General features: G+C 42.0%; 1 protein-coding gene across 5 annotated transcripts in view; it reads right to left on the bottom strand.

Moving 5' to 3' along the window:
• Positions 1-19,720, bottom strand: part of EVL (Enah/Vasp-like) — a 254,336-nt gene that overhangs the window by 192,598 nt on the left and 42,018 nt on the right. Inside the window, exon 1 of one of the 5 annotated variants that reach the window (XM_053258075.1) lies at positions 12,131-12,214. The exons of 3 other annotated variants lie outside the window; for them this stretch is intronic. In XM_053258075.1, the coding sequence (XP_053114050.1) occupies positions 12,131-12,156 (26 nt within the window). In that variant the 5' untranslated portion in view covers positions 12,157-12,214. Of the gene's footprint in view, positions 1-3,896; positions 3,935-12,130; positions 12,215-19,720 lie in introns of those variants that run through there. One more of the 5 variants, XM_053258089.1, reaches the window with a different exon arrangement.

Raw genomic sequence — 19,720 nt, forward strand, 5'->3', positions numbered from 1 at the left:
GCAGCAAATGGGTCTTAAAATCTAAATGCCCCCAAGGATAATTCATTTGCTGACTCAACACTAAAAAGAAATCCCAGCAGAAAAAAGCTGTGACTTCTGTATTGTAAGTTAAGTGTGCTCTTATGGATGAACTCTCAATCCAGCCTTGTTTCTAAGCTACCAGCCTGACATACTTAGAAGGGAAAAAAGCAAGCAAGCAAGCGAGAGAAATCCTGCGGACTCTGCAACTATGGGAACTTTTGCACTATGTTATCCTCCTATAGATTTTAATATTCATATACACAGAACAAAGCAGGCAACACACATCTACAGATAAGATGCTGAGCTTTAAAATCATATTCTAAATTCTTCAAATGCACCTCCCCCATCCCCAGAGCATTTAGACTAAGGCATGAGCATCTGCAGGGGGAAAGGAACAGTCCCACTACCGCAATTCATGGCCAGATTAACACTGAACAGTGGATGCTTTCATTTATGTTCACTCTTCCCCCAGAAATATTCTTGTGGTACCCATAGGCAAAGCCACTTAATGGTGCAACAGGGAAATGGCTTGACTACCAAACCAGAGGTTTCTGCTGGTATATTTCCCAGACTATGGGAAACACCTATATCGGGCAGCAGCTGTATAAGAAGGTGATTAAAGGCATCATCTCATACTGCACGGGAGATGGCAATGGTAAACCCCTCCTGTATTCTACTAAAGGCAACCACAGGAGTCGACACCAACTCGATGGCACACTTTACCTTTTTACCCACAGGCAACAATTCAGCACCCAGCTATGTGTCTTTTGTTCCTCATTGCCTATGTCAAGCTAGAAATGGTGGGTGGCATGTGTAGACCTGGAAATGTCCTCATTACCTCACCTTTCTCCTCTTCTCATTCCCACTCTGCTGTCTTTATTGGTTATCATACTTTGTACCCTTTTCTCAACTCCTGCTTTCATGTGTTTTGCGATGCTACTCCTCATACTTAAACAGCCACCTGGTCTGCTGTCAGAAATGCAACATTAATAAGTTGCACTAAAAACTGATTGTGCAGAAAAGCCCTAAATATTCACCCATGCAGCCAGCAATGCATAGAAGGGATGACATAGGGCAAGTGGGGAGGGAGGGACAACACTCACACACATACACACACAGGTTTTAACCATGCAAAAAGATACACACAATCTAAATATGGTACCAGCAAGCAGGGTTGATAAAAATTGATTTTAAAAAATTAAAATAAGATTTAAAAAATTAAAAAGCTGATTTTAATTTTTTTAAAAATTCATTAAAAAGAACCTAGGTCAAATATATATTAATGAAATAGTAATCACAGCTTCTACTTATATTCTATGAACATGTTAACAGCAGTATAGGGGGATGATGAGAGATAACAGACATGATCAATCTGATTCTGTGGGTGGTACGTGCAGCACAAATAGTCAAGCACATGCCTCCCCCCCACCCTGCTCAAAGTGGAAAGACATTAGGCCTATTTGCATGTTATGTTCAACGCTCAACTCTTAATCCTTAAAGGACATTGTAGAACTGGAAAAGGTGCAGAAAAGGGCAATCAAGATGATCAGGGGCCTAGAGCACCTTTCTTATGAGGCAAGACTACAACACCTGGGGCTTTTTAGTTTAGAAAAAAGACGACTGTGGGGAGACGTGATAGAGGTTTATAAAATCATGTATGGTGTGGAGAAAGTGGATAGAGAGAAATTCTTCTCCCTTTCCCATAACACTAGAACCAGGGGTCATCCCATGAAGTTGATTGCCGGGAAATCTAGGACCAACAATCGGAAGTACTTTTTCACACAACACTTAATCAACTTGTGGAATTCTCTGCCACGAGATGTGGTGACAGCCAACAACCTGGATGGCTTTAAGAGGGGTTTGGATAACTTCATGGAGGAGAGGTCTATCATCAGCTACTAGTCGGAGGACTGTGGGCCACCTCCAGCCTCAAAGGCAGGCTGCCTCTGAGTACCAGTTGCAGGGGAGTAACAGCGGGAGAGAGGGAACTCCTGCCTGTGGCTTCCAGAAGCATCTGGTGGGCCATTGTGTGAAACAGGATGCTGGACTGGATGGGCCTTGGGCCTCTATTCAGCAGGGCTGTTCTTATGTTCTTAACACTTGTACGACGAGTGTAGTGTGTACACAGGTACAGTTTGTGCTGGTACAGCCATTCACATGTGATGCTGAACGCAGGTACAGAAGTACACTTCCTATCTGCACCATGCATTTGAAGGGCCTGTATCCAGTTTCACTTTTAAAATGAACACAGCTACAGTCATTTACACAAACATGTGCACAAATGTACAGAGATCTGTACATTCATACAGCATAATGTCTGAATAGGGCTAAAGAAGGCAAATAAATTAATAGAGGATGGGGGTGGGGAGCGGTGGAGTAGATCCAGAGCAAGGAGGAAGATTCTGGAATATAAACACAAGAGTTAAGGGAGGGGAATATAAAGTGAAAGCAAAAGTGAACAGAACATATTCATGCAGTCCTAAGGAAACCTCTTTGGAGTGTGTTGTAGAAAGGAAACACCTGTCTGTTTCCATGACAGCAGGCTGTAAAAGAGACCCCATTTGGGAATATTTCAATGATGTTCCTGTACCTGTGAATAAGACAGGCATGTGTGTGAAATGCAAACAGAAAGAAATGCATTCGGTTGCCTGAATGAAACAGCATTATAAGATGTGTGCACCTATAATAGTGTGTACCTATCTTCTAAAAATGAAACTTACATCTATCCCAGAATATGCATTAAAGTTATATTAGACAACAGGAATGCACTTTTACTAGAAAATGATGATTTGACTAACAAGCAGAAGGTTGCCAGTTCAAATGCCCGCTGGTATGCTACCCAGACTATGGGAAACAGCTACATCGGGCAGCAGTGATATAGGAAGATGCTGAGAGGCATCATTTCATACTGCACGGGAGGAGGCAATGGTAAACCCTTCCTGTATTCTACCAAACAAAAACCACAGGGCTCTATGGGCACCAGGAATCGTAATCAACTTGACGGCACATTTATAAAAAGCATTAACATCGAGTCCTTCTGTGAAGCGATTTAATCAGCTCTGCCAGCAAGGCCCAAAATGAGAAGCTTCAAGGGTTGGTGACACAATACCAAATATTCTCTGTGCAATATTAACTTTACTCTTTGCTCAGTGCCCAGTTTGCTTTTGCTGAGCATGACACAAAAGTTGTTTAATTTAGGAGATTGTGGCTATTTTGGAAGACTAAAAACTGTCAGCCATGACATTCCCTTCTTTGAGAAATGAGAACCAACAATTAAGGCACTAACTGGAATGTCTAAAAACAAATTTTAATAGGAAATTTGGAGGAGAAAATTTCATCTGCAGCTGGGGTCTTGAAAAGAAACTACCATCTCCCAATTATGTCTGCTGAAGCTACACTGCATTTTACCAACTTTCTTTAGTTCTTGGAGTTCTTTAAAAATAGTTGCTCTGCTACTGCAACTGCACTTCTGACAGCAGACTGGCAAAAATCAAGAACGTATTGTCTAGCAAATGCTGATCAAAAATAGCCTCCATGTCTTCAAAATCTGAGACACTCCTTGTTTTTAAACACTTTCTGCTCTCTCTCCTGTACTATTAAAGGCCAGAAAGGTTAATTTCTGAACTCCCCCGGCTCACTATTTTTATTGACAGAATAAAGAGACTCCCTCATCTTCTGAATATTTTAGCACCATCCCAAACATTACAGATTTCATCCATGGGAAGCACTTTTGAGGTGAGCAAGTGAGCAGCACTGAAGGTTGTTGGTGCCTTTGTAAGAATCTGTATTTGCAAATATACTAGCTTAACCCGCGCAGAGCATCTGCACACTAGTACCTGATTGTTCTCCTCACCCTCTGCCACAGCACCCCTCACCTCAGAGATCTCTCCACCCTCATCTGAGCCGCATTCCTGCTCCTGCTCCTTTATCCCTTGACTCCATCCCCCTCACCCCTCTTGGTCGAGGCTGCAGCATTGCTGCCACCTGTTGGTCAAGCTGCAGCCCCCTATCCCCAGAGACTTCCCCTCCCTCACCTGAGCCCTGTTCCTGCTCCTCCCCACAGCAGCAGCGGTTGACCAGGCCCTTCCTCACTGCTGCCATCACCATGGCCACTCCTTGCCCCTCAGGCCGCTGCCAGGCATGGGCCCATCCCTTGCCTGCCTGCCTCCTTCCGCCAATGGCCTTGGTAGTCCCAAACAGCAGCGGTAGTTGACTGGGCCCTTCCTTGCTGCCAATAGGCACCGCCATGGCCACTTGTTCCCCTCAGGCCGCTGACAGGCTCGGGCCTGTACCCCACCCCTCCTTCTTTCTCTCTTCTCCTCCCTTCTTGTTCTCTCTCTCTCATCCACTCGCTCTTCCCCTCTGTCTGTCTTCCCCTCCTCTCTCTCTCTCTCTCTTTCCTGAGTTCAGATCTTGTTTCCTCATCTAATTCACACAACAGCAGACTCCTTCTCCTGAAAGGCTCTTTCTTCCTTCACGGCCCCTCTCTTCGCAGACCCCTGCCCACTATATATATATATATATTCCTCTCCTCTACAATCTCCCTATCTGTATATGGAATCCCCACTGCTCAATCACCATGGAGCTTCCGCTCTCACAGGCTCCTCCTCCCTATCTGCATATGGAATTCCCACTACCGAATCACCATGGAGCTTCCGCTCTCACAGGCTTCTCCTCCCTATCTGCATATGGAATTCCCACTGCCGAATCACCATGGAGCTTCTGCTCTCACAGGCTCCTCCTCTCTATCTGCATATGGACTCCCCACTGCCCAATCAGGTGCTTCTGCTCACGAACTCTCACGAGAGCTGCCACACACAGGATTAGCCAGGGTATGCCTTATAGAATTATATAGATAGAAGATAGGTTGAGCAGATATCACACTGGGTGCAAACAGCAGGCACATAAATAACTTTTTTAAAAAAAGTTAATTTTATTATTTTTATTGTATCTGTGTCTATCTTATTGTTGTGAGCCGTGCCGAGCAGTAGTGACCTGGAGGAGTGGGGTATAAATATTTTAAATAAATAATAATAATAAATAACACTCGGTGGTGTAACCACCATTGGACAAGGCATGGGGGGGATGTTCCTGGACTGCCAGGGTCCAACACGGCACCCCCTTGCCCATCCCCCAGGGCACCCCCTCACTCTCCTTCCACACCCTGCCAACAAACCAAGTGCTCACTAGCCGGGAGCGTGATGCAAGCCCCTTGCCCACTCCCAGCAGTGAGTGCTTTCTTCACTAGCTGGGTGTTTTTTTTCTAAGCAAGGGAAAGAGAGCACCCAGCCAGATAACAGAGTGCTCACCACTAGGAGAGACAGACACGGCTTGACGGTCCCATCCAGCCAGTGAGCGATTGTTCATTAGCTGGGTGCTTTACTGACACGGAGCAAGGAAGAGAAAGAACTAAAGACACATTTATTCACCCAGGCTTTTAATTAGATTTATAGTTTAAAAAAATTAATACTGGGTTTTGAATGTTTTTCATCTTTTAAATGATTTTAATTTTTAATTGATTTAATTTTTAAAATGATTTTAATTGTAAACTGCCCAGAGATGCAAGTTTGGGGTGGCACAGAAGTATTTTAAATAAATAAACAACAACACAGGACCCAAGGGCCTCAAGTCCCCCTGCTCCTGGTGCTGGCCACACCCCATGTCATCATGTATCGGATGCTGCTGCAAGGGACATGGCTGGCATGGACAAGCAAGTGGTGGGGAGTCACGAGGCAGCAGCAGCCTGTCCCTGGGTCGCCACAAAGCATGCTGCACAGCTGCCAACACTCATCTCAAAGAAACTTCAGTTCAGTTCATGCAAAATACTGAGCAGTTCTGAGAACAGTGAACTTGAAAGTGGTTCTTTCAAAAAGTCTCTATCAGATACTGTACAATATGTGCAGGAGTTTGCAGTGCAGTGCCAATTACCACTGCCACACAATTCCCCACCAGAGGCATGAGGCCCTGGTCAGTTGTACATGGAGAAACTGAGCTTGTGAAAATGCCCATCACATTCCAGGCCTAGGCATATGGGGTTTCATGCCAAGCAACAGAGGAGAAAGTTATCTTGCAGCTACAGAATCTGACAAACCTTTGCACAGGCTCAGTTTCCTCAGTGCATTCACAGTGTGAACTAGTCCCTCCTACCTTCCTGATTACAGCATGACAATGGCAACTGGCACCATACGATGAACTCCCTCGTGTACTACTACTACTATGGATATTTATATTCTGCTTATCAACGAATTCTCAAAGCACTTTACACAGAAAAAACAAACAAATAATAAATAAGGTGGCTCCCTGTCTCAAAAGGGCTTATAGTCTAAAAGAAATGCAAGGTAAAAACCAGCAACAGCCATGCAGCTGGATAGGGAGAGTTGTTTTTCCCCTGCTAAATATCAGAGAATCATCATTTTAATTTAATTTTTTTTTAAATTTAGTTAATTTTATGACTTTTATTGTATCTGTGTCTATCTTATTGTTGTGAGCCTCCCCGAGCAGTAGTGCACTGCAGGGGTGGGGTATAAATATTTTAATTTAATTAATTAATTAATTTTAAAAGGTGCTGCTTTGCTCACTTAGGGCTTACCAAGGGTTACTTGTTGGGTGTAACAAACTCAACCGAGAATAAAGTCTACTTGAGATTGTATTCTAGTTTGTTTTTACACAAAAGGCCATGAGATAATCTAGCTCATATAGAAAATATACCATAAATATAAATATATATGAAATAGAGGAACATAAAAAGTTACTTTACATTGAGTTAGACCATTGGTCTATCTAGATAACCCTTGCGCATGTTGGGTGGGTAGGCGCGCGCATGCACGCCGGGTATACTTCCGGCCAACAAGGGGACAGGGTGGCAGGGAGGTACACTGCTGCCCTGAAAGAGCCTTGCATAATGGAGGGGAAAGCGGAGGGAGGGGTAAGTGCACCCTCCCATAACCTTAAAGTCCGACACTCATACACTCCGCCTCCGAGCCTTCAAACTTTCCAGAGTTAGAACCTATTCAGAGGCCCGTAAAAGGGTCTCCGAACAGGTTCATGCACATCCCTATCGCATCATAAGAGATTTGAGGTCCCCTATGAAGAAGATTTCTTTTACATCTTCAAACATCTTCCCCAACATGGCTTTGAAATTCTAATGAAGATCTGATTGACATTTATGCGAGATAATCTAAACTCATATGAACACTTGAAAAAAGGAGTTCAAAACAGCTTTATCACCAGGGTACTGTCGATCCAACATCTATTCTCCTTCTTGATTCATTGTTGTTTAATGTATTCCATGTTTTGTTAGTATTTTTACCTCGTATGATCCATCTATATTACCATGTTTATATGACTTCATAATTTTCAGTATAGTTTACATTTACATATTCATCCTTGACGTCCTTTTTTCTGTATTATTGGATCTGTCGGGTTGTGTTTTGGACGACAAGCCCCATCATCCTCAGACACAATGGCCTCTGGTTATTGTGGCTGAGGGTGATGTAGTCCAGCATCAACTGGAAACTCAAAATTGGGAACCCCTGGGTTTTGGGATCTGACAATTATCAGCACTCTTTTCAAACTAGAACTCCCAGCAGGGGCGTAGTTGAAGAGAGGGGACCCGTGTTCGCCCCCTCCCCAGTAGCTCCTTGGAGTGAGGGAGATAATGGGGGAAAAATAGGGAGGGGTGAAGCTGGGGGGCCCTCAGGAGCTGGGGCCCCCAGATTCTTTGAACCCCTCCACTCAATTATAGCTACAAACCTGATTCCCAGAACAGGACTGGTAAAAAATATGTATGTTTGTAATGTAGATAGGTGCCCACCAGCTACATCTCCCCAGTGTTGAGGGACGACACTTTGCCCCCACCTCTGCAGGTGGCAATTATGACATCACCTTTCTCTATCATGACATGCTCATTGTTTCCTTGGTGATGGCTAACGCTCAAGGGTGAGGCTCAGTGGTGTGTGGAGGGTGCAGGAAAAGCAGCAGCATCTCACAGGGGCAGTTTGGTTCTCCTCCTCCTGTCCCAAGAAATAGGTGGGATAATAATGGCAAAGCAGTTGTACTCAAAGCTGTTAAATATAGTAATGAATGGTTAGGCTGCCAGGTAAGACGTATCTTTCTGTTCTAGAACAGGTATCTGTAATGGCTGGAAGCGGTTTGAAACCAAGCGATCCAGCAGATGAGGCAAGTATTTCAGCATCTCTAAATACCAAATTATTTTGCTTCCTTTCGTTGTTTGGCTCTGTAAATAATATTTGACAAGGATTAATTCTAGAGACAGTGGGGAAGGGATATAATGTCTTCTGGAGGCTTTACACACAGGGCTTCTGCATGGTCCGAATCTGTTTCAGAAGAGAGTGTGTGCGTTCACACACCAGCCAAACTAACCTCGAAGTCCCTTCGAGATTTTTGGACCCACACACAAACTGGGCTTTGTGGTGTGAATTCTAGTTTATCTCTACGTATGTCCAGGTTTTTGAAATGCTGGTTTTAGGCTACTTTTTCTGAAAACGCCCGAGCAAATGAGAGAGGCACTGACATAGAATCATTAGCATGATAAGAGGCACACACTCTTCAGAAATGCAGATCTATCTCTGTAGGGAGCTCTCTCTCTCCCCAACTTCCACTGGCTAGAAGGAAAACATGGAGCATGCCCTGTGAACCTCCACCAAAAGGAAACCCGAGAGGAGAGGGGAGGGGCTGCATCCCTCAAAGCTGCAAGTGTACTTCGAAGTGGCTTCGCTCAACATTTACCCCGAAGCCTGAGTCAAACGCGAATAACTCCCTGGAGAAGTATCTTCACCCTGGAAATAGATCAACTTGAGCAGGAAATGACAGACAAATGGACAACAATAAGACTACCTTCATTTGGAGAATCGTCTAGAAAAGCAAAATAATAATAATAATAAATACCACCAAGTTTAAGAAAATTAATTCATAATAAACACAATGCAAAGTATGAAATGATGCAAGGTAAGGAACATAACATGTTGCACTGTTTCAGAAAAAGCAGTTAAAAACTTCAGATAATACAGCAGTCATTTGATTTCTCTCACAGAGAATGAGAGGCTACACCATCACAATGTGCTTTATTAATTGGGAATGGCTTGGCTTGAAATGCATGGTTTTCAACCAGTTTAAGAAAGCAACAAACTCATAACAAAAAGTCTGATGATATACAGCATTACACTGTTTCAGGAAGGAGGAACTGTAAAAAAAAATCACAAGTGGTCATCACTAACATGGAGGTAAGTGCTTAAGTGCTAAGTCCTTTCTTGCCAAAGAAAATGGCTAGTTGGTTTCTTTTCTGGCCCACTGGCCTTTTCAAAACAATCACAGAAGTAATCACAGAAGACATCTATCATGGCTAAATGCTGATCAAACCATTCTGATTACTGTTTTGCAAATTGAAAAGTAATTTTCGGGTTTAGAAGGAACTACAATCTGTTCTCTCAAGAGAAAAAAAAGATACTTCTCCTAGGTATGTAAAAATGCACCTTTGTATATACATACATACATATATAAAATTATTATTATTATTTCTTGTTTGCACAGTCAAACAGGTGTTATTGACTGGTTTGTTGTATCCAGACATCGAGTCCTTCCCAAGGACCTGGGCTGCCAGAATTTTGTTAGCAATGTTATTGTTGTTATAGGTATCGCTGCAAAATGTAGGCTGTTCCCAGTAAAGTTGCTTTTTGTAGTTGGCTGATGGTGATTTCTGAGGCCCCTATGGTGTTGAGGTGCACTCTAAGATGTTTTGGAATTGCACCTAGGGCGCCAGATATTACTGGGATTATTTTGGTCTTTTTCTTTTTCTTCTAGTCTGCTATCCCCTGGTATTGCTATGTCGATTATTTTAACTTGTTTTTCTTTCTTCTCGACTACAGTTTTATCTGTTGTATTGTGTGGCAGATGTTTGCCTGTTTGTAGTCGGAAGTCCCATAATATTTTTACATCTTCATTTTCTTCAACTTTTTCAATTTTATGGTTCCCACCAATTTTTGGCTACAGGTAGCTTGTATTTTTTGCAGATGTTCCAGTGTATCATCCCTGCTACCTTGTCATGCCTTTGTTTGTAGTCAGTCTGTGCGATCTTTTTACAACAGCTGATTAGGTGGTCCACGGTTTCATCTGCTTCTTTACAAAGGCGGCACTTGCTGTTTGTTGTTGACTTTTCTACTTTTGCTCTTATTGCATTTGTTCTTAGTGCCTGTTCTTGTGCAGCCAGTATTAAACCCTCTGTTTCTTTCTTCAAGTTGCCATTCTTAAGCCATTGCCAGGTCTTGGTGATGTCTGATTTTCCACTTATATTATATCTGCTATTATTATCATTATTATTATTTACATTTCTAAACCGCCACATCCAGAGACTCTGGGTGGTGTACAACTAGTTTAAAAAAACAAAAACAAATATTTAAAACACACTACTTAAAACAATACAAAGACAATTTTAACCCAATTTAAAACCAATTAAAATACTTAAAAACAATTTTAAAACCTTGGAAGGCCAGGCCAAACAAGTAAGTCTTTAGGGTTCTCTTAAAGGCCAACAGCAAGCCTGAACCGTGGATATCCGCCGGGAGTGCGTTCCATAGGCCAGCAGCAACTACAGAGAACGCCCGGTCTTACAAAGAATCAGACTTGTGCAGAGAACTGGGTGGTGGGGTCAATCTTCATTTGCAGGAAATGGCTTGGCTTGAAAGCATAAAGCAATCCATGGCATCCCACTAGCTCAAGAAAGCAACTTACTCATAACAAAAAGTCTGGCATGAGGTAAGGAACATCAAAATTGTTGCTTTGCTTCAGGACATAATAAACATAATCAAAGTGGAAATAGACCCTTAAGAAGTAAGTCCTTTTATTGCTAATGGAAGTGGCTACCTGGTCTCCTTTAATGGTTAAACCTATCATTGAAACACGTATGATAGCTCAACATTTATTGATCATTTTGATGTGGGTTTTTGTTTTTGTTTTTTTGCAGATTGAAAGGTTAAAAAGTTTTAAGTTAAAAAGAGTTGCCAACCATTCACTAAAGATGTTATCGTTATAAGTGATTACTCTTCAACAGATAAGTAGCTGAAAGGAAAATACTAGCTTTTAGAAGTGTAAAAGTAAAGGTAAAGTGTGCTGTCGAATCAGTGTCGACTCCTGGCAACCACAGAGCCCTGTGGTTGTCTTTGGTAGAACACAAGAGTAGTTTAGCATTGCCATCTCTCGTGCAGTATGAGATGATGCCTTTCAGCATCTTCCTGTGTCGCTGCTGACTGATTCAGGTGTTTCCCATAGTCTGGGAAACATACCAGTGGGGATTTGAACCAGCAACCTCTGGCTTGGTAGTCAAGCCATTTCCCCGTTGTATCATAAAACCAATTCATCTATCCTATGAAGCCAAGTAATAGATTTATCATCAGGAATGCTGGCAGCACAGGTAATTTCGTTGCTTTATCTCATTCAGAAGAAATAGCACAAGGCACGTGAGAAGCCCTGAGCCTAAAGCAGTGGCACTGTATACAATGAATTGTTTTTGCCATTCAGAAGGATTGTTCCTTCTCATGGTCTTTGAACACCACTAAACATCCCTCTAATTATTCTTTCAGATGGAGCAACACCACATGTGGATTTGGACACATCTGTTAACAGAGCCAACCAGATGAGCAGCTAATAGAGGGGAAATCTTTGGCAAGGGAAAGAAGAAAGCAGAACAGACAGATAACCTTCACAGATGACACACAAATAGTACACAGTGGTATGCACAGCATTCATCAGATAAAAGCACCATTGCTCTCACTAAATGATGCCGATATTTTGAATCGTTCCAGTGGAAACATTCTAAACTCAAAGCACAGAGAAGATTCCCATTTCCAAAAGAAGTATTAAAGTTCTTTGGAAGGCTAAAGAAGGAAATCCTTATGCATCTGATAGACAGTAGAGAAATCTGTCAAATAATGATAACTGCAGAAGACCAAACTCAAAAAGAGTGAAGAAAGAAGAGCAGAAACAATCACAACTAGGGATGTGTTCAAAGCATTTTGGCACTGTCCCAGCCTATCAGTTTGTTTGTTTGTTTGTAGGGGGAGATTGGGCACTTTAAAAAGAGGAAGGAGGGTCTTACCTGCCTCTCTCTTGCTCCTCCACCATGGCCCCAGAGCGGTGCTGTTTGTATTCAGCAGGTGGACATTCTATTTGCACGGCTGCATCTTGCTGGGAACAGGAAGTTCCCTGTTCCCAGCAGCCTTTGGGCAACGGCAGGAAGAAAATGGCATCTGAACATGTGCAGACTCCATCTTAAATGTTCAGTGTTGCCAAGATGGGAAGGTCAGTTTTTCTGTTAGTCAAGAAAGATCTGCTGCACCCTCTGAAGTCAAATAAAGTCAGGGCATTTAGCAGGGAATTCTACAATTATTGGCTAAACTGAAACAGAAATGATTGCTCTTTCCTCTGTATTAGGAGATGCATGGAAACTATTCATCTCGGGAGCTCTGTTCGTTTTCAGAACTCCTGTTTGGTTCATTCCTGGGTCCATTTCAGCCCAGAACAATCCATTTGGGGACCTATCTGGAGGATGGTGACTTGTTCCTCTTCATTCATCATTATTATTATTATTATTATTATTATTACATTTATATCCCACTCTTCCTCCAAGGAGCACAGAGGGGTGTACTACATTCTTGAGTTTCTCTTTCACAACAACCCTGTGAAGTAGGTTAGGCTGAGAGAGAAGTGACTGGCCCAGAGTTACCCAGCTAGTTTCATAGATGAATGGAGATTTGAACTTGGGTCTCCCTGGTCCTAGTCCAGCACTCTAACCACTACACCACACTGGCTCTCCCCCCACCCCCTCACGTACTTAACAGCTGCTTTGCCATCACCTGTGTCAGCAGCAGGAGCTTCAGTGCACTACCGTCTTCTAGTGTCACATCTTTTCACCCATAACCATGTTGGGTTGCTGTCAGGGGCGTAGCTATAATTGAGTGAAAGCGTTCAAAGAACACGGGCCCCCAACTCCTGAGGGCCCTCCAGCTCCACTCCTCCTTTTCTTCATTATATCCCTCACTCTGGGGGGGCCGCCAGAGAGAGGGATGAACACGGCCCCCTCTCCCCTAGCTGCTGTAACCTAATATAGTTACGTTGCATACCAGGATTTTTTTTGCATTGGAATTCTCGCCACTGCTGGCACATGTGGTAGTTGTAAAGCACATTTTCCTTAAGCAGACATTTGAATTCTAAAATGAAATAAAGGGATATAAATAAAAACAAATGCACACCCTTGTAGTCCAACATCTGGAGACACAGTTTTGAGAACCCTGGTGATAAAAGGATAATGACGTTTTTAAAATCAAGTTTCAAACCAACATTAAAATAAATCTGTTGATTAGAACTTTGTCTCCTTTGCCCTTTTCACTGATATATTGCGTACAGATTCTGAGCTTGTCCACGACACAGATTTAACTCTCACTCGGAAGCATGGAATTTTACTCACAAGAAGGACTTCTTGCTTCTGAGTAGTTTCATGCTCTCTGCAACCACTCTATTAACATCCACATACCGGGTGAAAACAATGCGTCTGGCTGGGCACTGTAGGAAGCAGGATGCTGGACTAGGTGAGGCTTTGATCTAATCTAACAGAGCTCTCCTAATGTTTTTAGGTTGTCCTTCTATTCCCAGGCATTTAGTTTGCAGCAGCTTATGTTTATCACTGCTGACCCTGTACTTGTACAATTTTAAATTACTGTAGGACAGATTTGTTTTAACATTGCAAATGGGCACAAAACATGGAAAGGTGGGATTAAAGTGTTTTTATATTTGTCTGCAGTCATTCTCCAGGGTCTTGGGCTGTAGGGCTGTGTGAACCGGCCCAAAATTTAGCCAGTTCGCACTCAAATCGGTTCAGTTTGAGGGCTCGACCTTGGACCAACCTGGTCCAGTCTAAGGTCGAACTGAACTTCCCAGGCCAGTTCAGGCTCAGTCCGAAGAGGGGGACATTATAATTTAGTTTTTAAATGATTAACTTACTGCCACCAAGGGATGTGGTGGCCTCGGAGGGAGGGGCTGCAGCGGCGATGCAGGGGTCTCCAGTGGCTTTTCCTCCTCCCACCACACTCCCCCCCCCCCCGAGTCTCCCCATGCTGGGCCAAGCCATTTTGGTCCTGTTTGCCTGCACAGCAGCCCCCCCTCCACAAAAAATGGCAGCAGAATGCAAACAGAGCCAAAATAGTCCTGAAATGGGGAGAAGCAGGGGGGAGCTACCAGAGAGAGACACACCCCACAGCCACCGAAGGACCCCCAAGGCCACCACAGCCCTTGGTGGCAGTAAATGGATCATTTCTAAACTAAATTATAACATCCACCATCACCCTCGAACTGGGCCCAAATCGATTCTAATTCGAACCGAATCAGTCGTGACTCAAGGGGTGCCAAAACCAAACATGCCCAGTCTACTTCGGATACAGTCTGATTTGAACCTAACCGAGCAAAGCAGTTTTGTGCACTGTGCTACCTTTCCAATGGAGATGCCAGGGACAGGACCTTCTGTGTACAAAGCAAGTGGTCTGTCGTGGATCTATGGCTCCTCCCCTAGCTCAGAGGCTCTCAAACATGGATCCCCAGATGTTGTTAGAAAATAGTCCCCGTTATCACCAGCAATACGGAGCTAAATGGACCAATGATCTGACGCAGAATAAGACCTTTACCTATGTTCCTACAAATACCAGTATCCACAGGAGAAGTCAACTCAGAATGGGTACTACATTAAATTATTGACCAAAGTGGCCCACAGAATCTATAAAACTATTATATGTTCACAGATGGATGCAGTCTTGGTCTATTACATAGAATGAGAGCATTGCTATCATCCAATGGGAAGTGGATGGCACCATAACAAAAGAAATGGGAAAATTTCTTTCAGAGGGTTAACACAATAACAGGCTTGAATATTTATTATTTTAAAAGTTCCCTCCAAATTACTCACAACGGCTACATTTATTACATATTTCTTTTTCTTTTTTTAAGGAAAGAAAAAGAAAAAGCCAAAACTTCTTCCTTCCTTCCTTTATTTATTATTGTTGAATTTCTATACCGCCTTTCATTAAAAACATCCCCAAGGCGGTTTACAAATGTTAAAAACATACAATAAAAATGACAATTAAAATATTAAGCTAAAAATATAAAACAAATCCAATTTAAAAACTATAAAATACAAACATAAAAACTATAAATGAGTATTATAGTGTGAACTATTTAAATAGTTCACACAGGTGCTTCATAAACAGCACATCAGAGGCTGTTACATCCGGCACTGAAATGAGATATCTTTCAGGAAGAAATCCACTTGCCGTTTAAGAATGCACAATGATACAGTGCAACAATATGGGCCAGAAAATGAAGAGTCTGCATCATATTCAAGCTGCAGGGTAGGTGGAACATAATGACCACATCTGGAAGTTAGCCAAGATGCTATGGCTAAGCATCTTTACACTCTGGGAATCAGAAGAGCCTTATAACCTGTCAGAAAAGTAGCTATAAACATACACACATGCAACAGCTAGCCCAGGCTTTTATTATCTAATTGCTTAAGTAGCATTTTATTCTGTAGCTTCTGATCCTCACAATTGTTCTGTTAATTTATTCCTACCTTATAAATGCAGCCAGTCCATAACCAAAGTTGAACCTAGTACTTCCGGGAACTGATCCCTTAGACACTGTATACAGTCCAAAAGAGGACTGGTTAGGCCATAGAGACTGACTAGAATTGGGGTATTTCAAAGGGAATGGATTTAGCAGCACCATGGAGACATTCAAACACCCCAGATCCTCAGCTGAATTCACACATTTGGATTTTCTGCTATGGCAAAAGCACACCTATCTAAAGGAGCAACTACACATTACCTTGGCAAACACACCTTTGCTAGCTAAAGGAAATGTAAGGGGGATAAACCAAGGGAAGAATGGAGGGGAGGGGTGATGATTAATCCTTTCCTGTCTGTTAACTCTTTCCTGTCTTTCCACTCCAGCCTAGCTGAGTGAAAATAGAGGAGGCCCTCATTTTTCACAGGGGTTACGCTCCCAGCTACTATCATGAAAGCGGCAACTTCTATAATGGAAATCTTGTGCCTACGGGAATATTGGGGTTAGATTCCTCAGTGCAAAGAAAAATGCTAAAAATCACCCCAAATCACCCCCCAAAATACAGAAATAGGAGTACAGCACAGTGCCTTGGACTCTCCAGCAATGGCCCACAAAACCTCAAAATCCTCTGAATTCCACCAAAATTAGAGAGAAAACCTCAACATGGCTCCACTGCCATCAGAAACTGGAAATGCCACTGGAAATGCCACCAGAAGTCTGAAATGTGTGCACAGGAACCATGAATGGGTGAAATGCACCCCCGTGATAATGAAAACCAGGTATATCTCACCCAACCACAATTAGCTGAAACCATGCTGGGAGAACCCATGAGAAACGAGTCTCCCCGTAGAATAAAACCAGCTAAGAAAAGGGGTTGCAGGGGGAAATGGGGAGGTGGGGTGTTCCTCCACCCAGTTTGTCCAGCAAATGCCTCTCTCCCTGTTAAGCGCACTGCCCATCTGCATTTGCCTCTTAATTGCAAATCTGTATTCTAGTTCTTGCCTAAGCAGAACTTATCAATAAGGCTTGTTTTCTATATGCCCTACTGATCTAAATTCTGTGTATCCCGTGCTGCCCGTGCTTTGTAATAATAAGTACTCAGCAATATAATAATAAGCTTTGGTAGCTGACCCATAACAAGTTGTTCTGTGGGTGGCTCACAACGCATTAAAACATCCAATAAAAACACATAATACACATCAAATCACAACACACCAAAATGGAAACAAAGTAAAAACTTATTGTTTTTTTAAATCAATTTTTAAAAGCCTGAGTGAACAGAAGGGTCTTCACCTGGTCTTCAGAACAGGTAGTCTTATTTATCCAGATTGGATGTCCCTGAAGTTGTTAGAATAAAGGCGATCATACCACCAAAATAATTAACTCTTTTAATTATATATTATTAAAAATATTAATATTATATTTAAATAATATCAAATGTGTATTTAAATAATAATATTTAAATACAGATTTGATATTTAAATATAATAAATATAATATTTAATAATACATAATTAAAAGATTTAATTATTTTGATATTATTATCTGTTGCTGCCCCCAGACTCTGGAATGCTCTCCCAGTGGCCATTCGTTCCTCGGACTCCATCACGGCTTTTAGAAAGCTTGTAAAGATTTGGCTTTTTACCCAGGCTTTTACATAATCGTTTTTACTGCTACTTCTGGGTGTTTTTATTTGTTGTATTGTTTTATGCCTGTTTTTATATGTTTTTATACTTTTAGCATGATGTTTTTATTGTGTTTTTATTGTATGTTTTTAACTTTTGTAAACCGCCTTGGGGCTATCTTTTAACGAAAGGCGGTATAAAAATGCAAAAATAAATAAATAAATAAATAAATAAATAAATAAATAAATATTTAAATGCCACTTCTAAACAAGCCAGTGTGGTTAGTGGTTAGAACTTTGTACTAGGAGCTGGGCGACTTCAAGCTCCTCACACAACCATGAAACTCACATGGCCACTCTGGGTCAGTCACCTATCTCTCAGGCTAACCTACCTCACCAGGTTGCATAATCCCATGCACTGCTCTGGGCTACTCGGAGGAAGAGTGGGATATACATGTAAATCAAGAAATAAACAAAAACATTCACAAAGCAGTTTACCAAGCAACAAGGTGATAAATGTAGTTACAACCTCTTAGCATAGTCTACCTGCTCTGTGCTTTATAGAACAAATCAAGTTTAACTTGTGAAGAATGCAGCCTAGGTCAGTTGGGAGGTTTTTATGGTCTGTTTTGCTTCTGACCCTCAGTATAAACAGGACTGTTAGAATCCAGCTACGGAGTTTTAAGCTTTACAGCTCAACTATAAAAGACTAATAACGTGGAGGTTCCCAATTTCATCAATAGGTTGTTAAAGTAGAATGTTGTTGTTGCTGCTGCTCCCTGTTTCTTTCTTGCTTTTGAGGTTAGGCTCCATTTTGTCTGGAATGAATAAGAACATTTATCTTTGTAACCTTCTGTGCTTTCTTTGGCAGAGTAATTGCAACCTTCCCATTCCATCTCAGAAGGACTTCTGTGTAGCTTTAAAACTTCCATACTGTGACAGAGCCAACGTAAGGTGGTTCAGTAATAAGGTATCACCTCCTTGCTTCTTTCTTCTTCCCCATTTTTGGGAACACTTTAGCAGCAGCTACATATGCCCAGTATGGTAACAGGTAGCAGCTACTGTTTTCCAAAATAAACTTCCCTAACAAAGGAATGACAGATATGCAAGGAATCCAGAAGCATCCAAAACACCAGGACAGCTAAGTAAATGCTTTCCTTGACTGAGGTGTCTTGAGATGAACAAGGGCTGATTGAACACAGTCCGGGCCTTGCCCTTTGCAAGTCTGCATGTCAAATGCATTTTATTTTTAGTGACAACCTGATCAGAATATCATTAAGAAAATCACTTGTGCATCACTTGGTCTCCATCTGCGCAGAATGGCTATGCAAAAGGATGGTAGGCTGCTTGCCTCATCTGTATTTGCAGTTTAACTTAGTGACAGTAATTGGCCACTTCAAGGCTCGCAAGCATCCTCTTGACAATGCTACAACTGCAGTTACAGCACAGCCCTGCACTAGCTTCTGGCAAAATATCTCTCCTACCGAGATGATATCCTCCTGTTTTACAAAAATTCCAAGTTATTTTTATTTTTCACCCAGTGTTGTCCAGAAACTGCCCACTTCCTTCACAAGAATAAATCGCTGTTAGTAGTATACTTGTTAGACATCTCAGCCAAAGAAACACAGAGGTGCTACAGATACTGTGTCTGACACTAAAGTATGTTTAATGGGGGGGAAAGGATTAAGAGCCTGTATGCTTCCTCCTTTCGTATTCAGATAAATTATCCCCATCTTTCATGAAGATAAACTAGCTTTTTACATGTTAACCCTTGCTAACTTGGCAAAGTGGCACCTTTTAACATGGTGATTCTCTTTATTTAGCAGGGGGAGAGTAACTGGCCCTATCCACCCCCAGCACAGGACCTCCAGTGACTGTTGCTGGTGTCTATCTTATGTTTCTTTTATATTGTGAGCCCTTTGGGGACAAGGATCCATCTTATTTATTTATTATTTCTCTGTGTAAACTGCCCTGAGCCATTTTTGGAAGGGCGGTATAGAAATCGAATAAATAAATAAACAAACAAACAAACAAAACAACATTACTAAAGTAATATAGAATGCAGATATTACATGACGAAGAGGAGTCAGAGGTGGTCCTACTATGTTTATGATTTTTACAAGTTAGCTTCACCGGTGGGAAGGTATGTGTGAATGAGCCCTTTAAAAAGTGAAAGACCCTGAAGAAAATATAATACAATGTAGAGTGATAGTACTGTTCAGTCCAGGTAAGAATAGGATTGAGGCTCCAATTTTCCTTCACTGTATTTTCTGTATATTTTCTGTATATCTTCAAGGCAACAGAGGAAGAGAGTTATAAAAGCCCAACGATCTCTCAAAAGAATTTAGAGCAAACTGTTTAATAAAAAGATGGCCTTCCTACCCAGCCACCAACACAGCACTTTCAAACGTTGCCAAAAATAAAAATGCCTGCACCAGTATCTAGAGCTTTCGA

Source organism: Hemicordylus capensis, chromosome 1 (assembly GCF_027244095.1).
Source record: "Hemicordylus capensis ecotype Gifberg chromosome 1, rHemCap1.1.pri, whole genome shotgun sequence".
NCBI lineage: Eukaryota > Metazoa > Chordata > Lepidosauria > Squamata > Cordylidae > Hemicordylus > Hemicordylus capensis.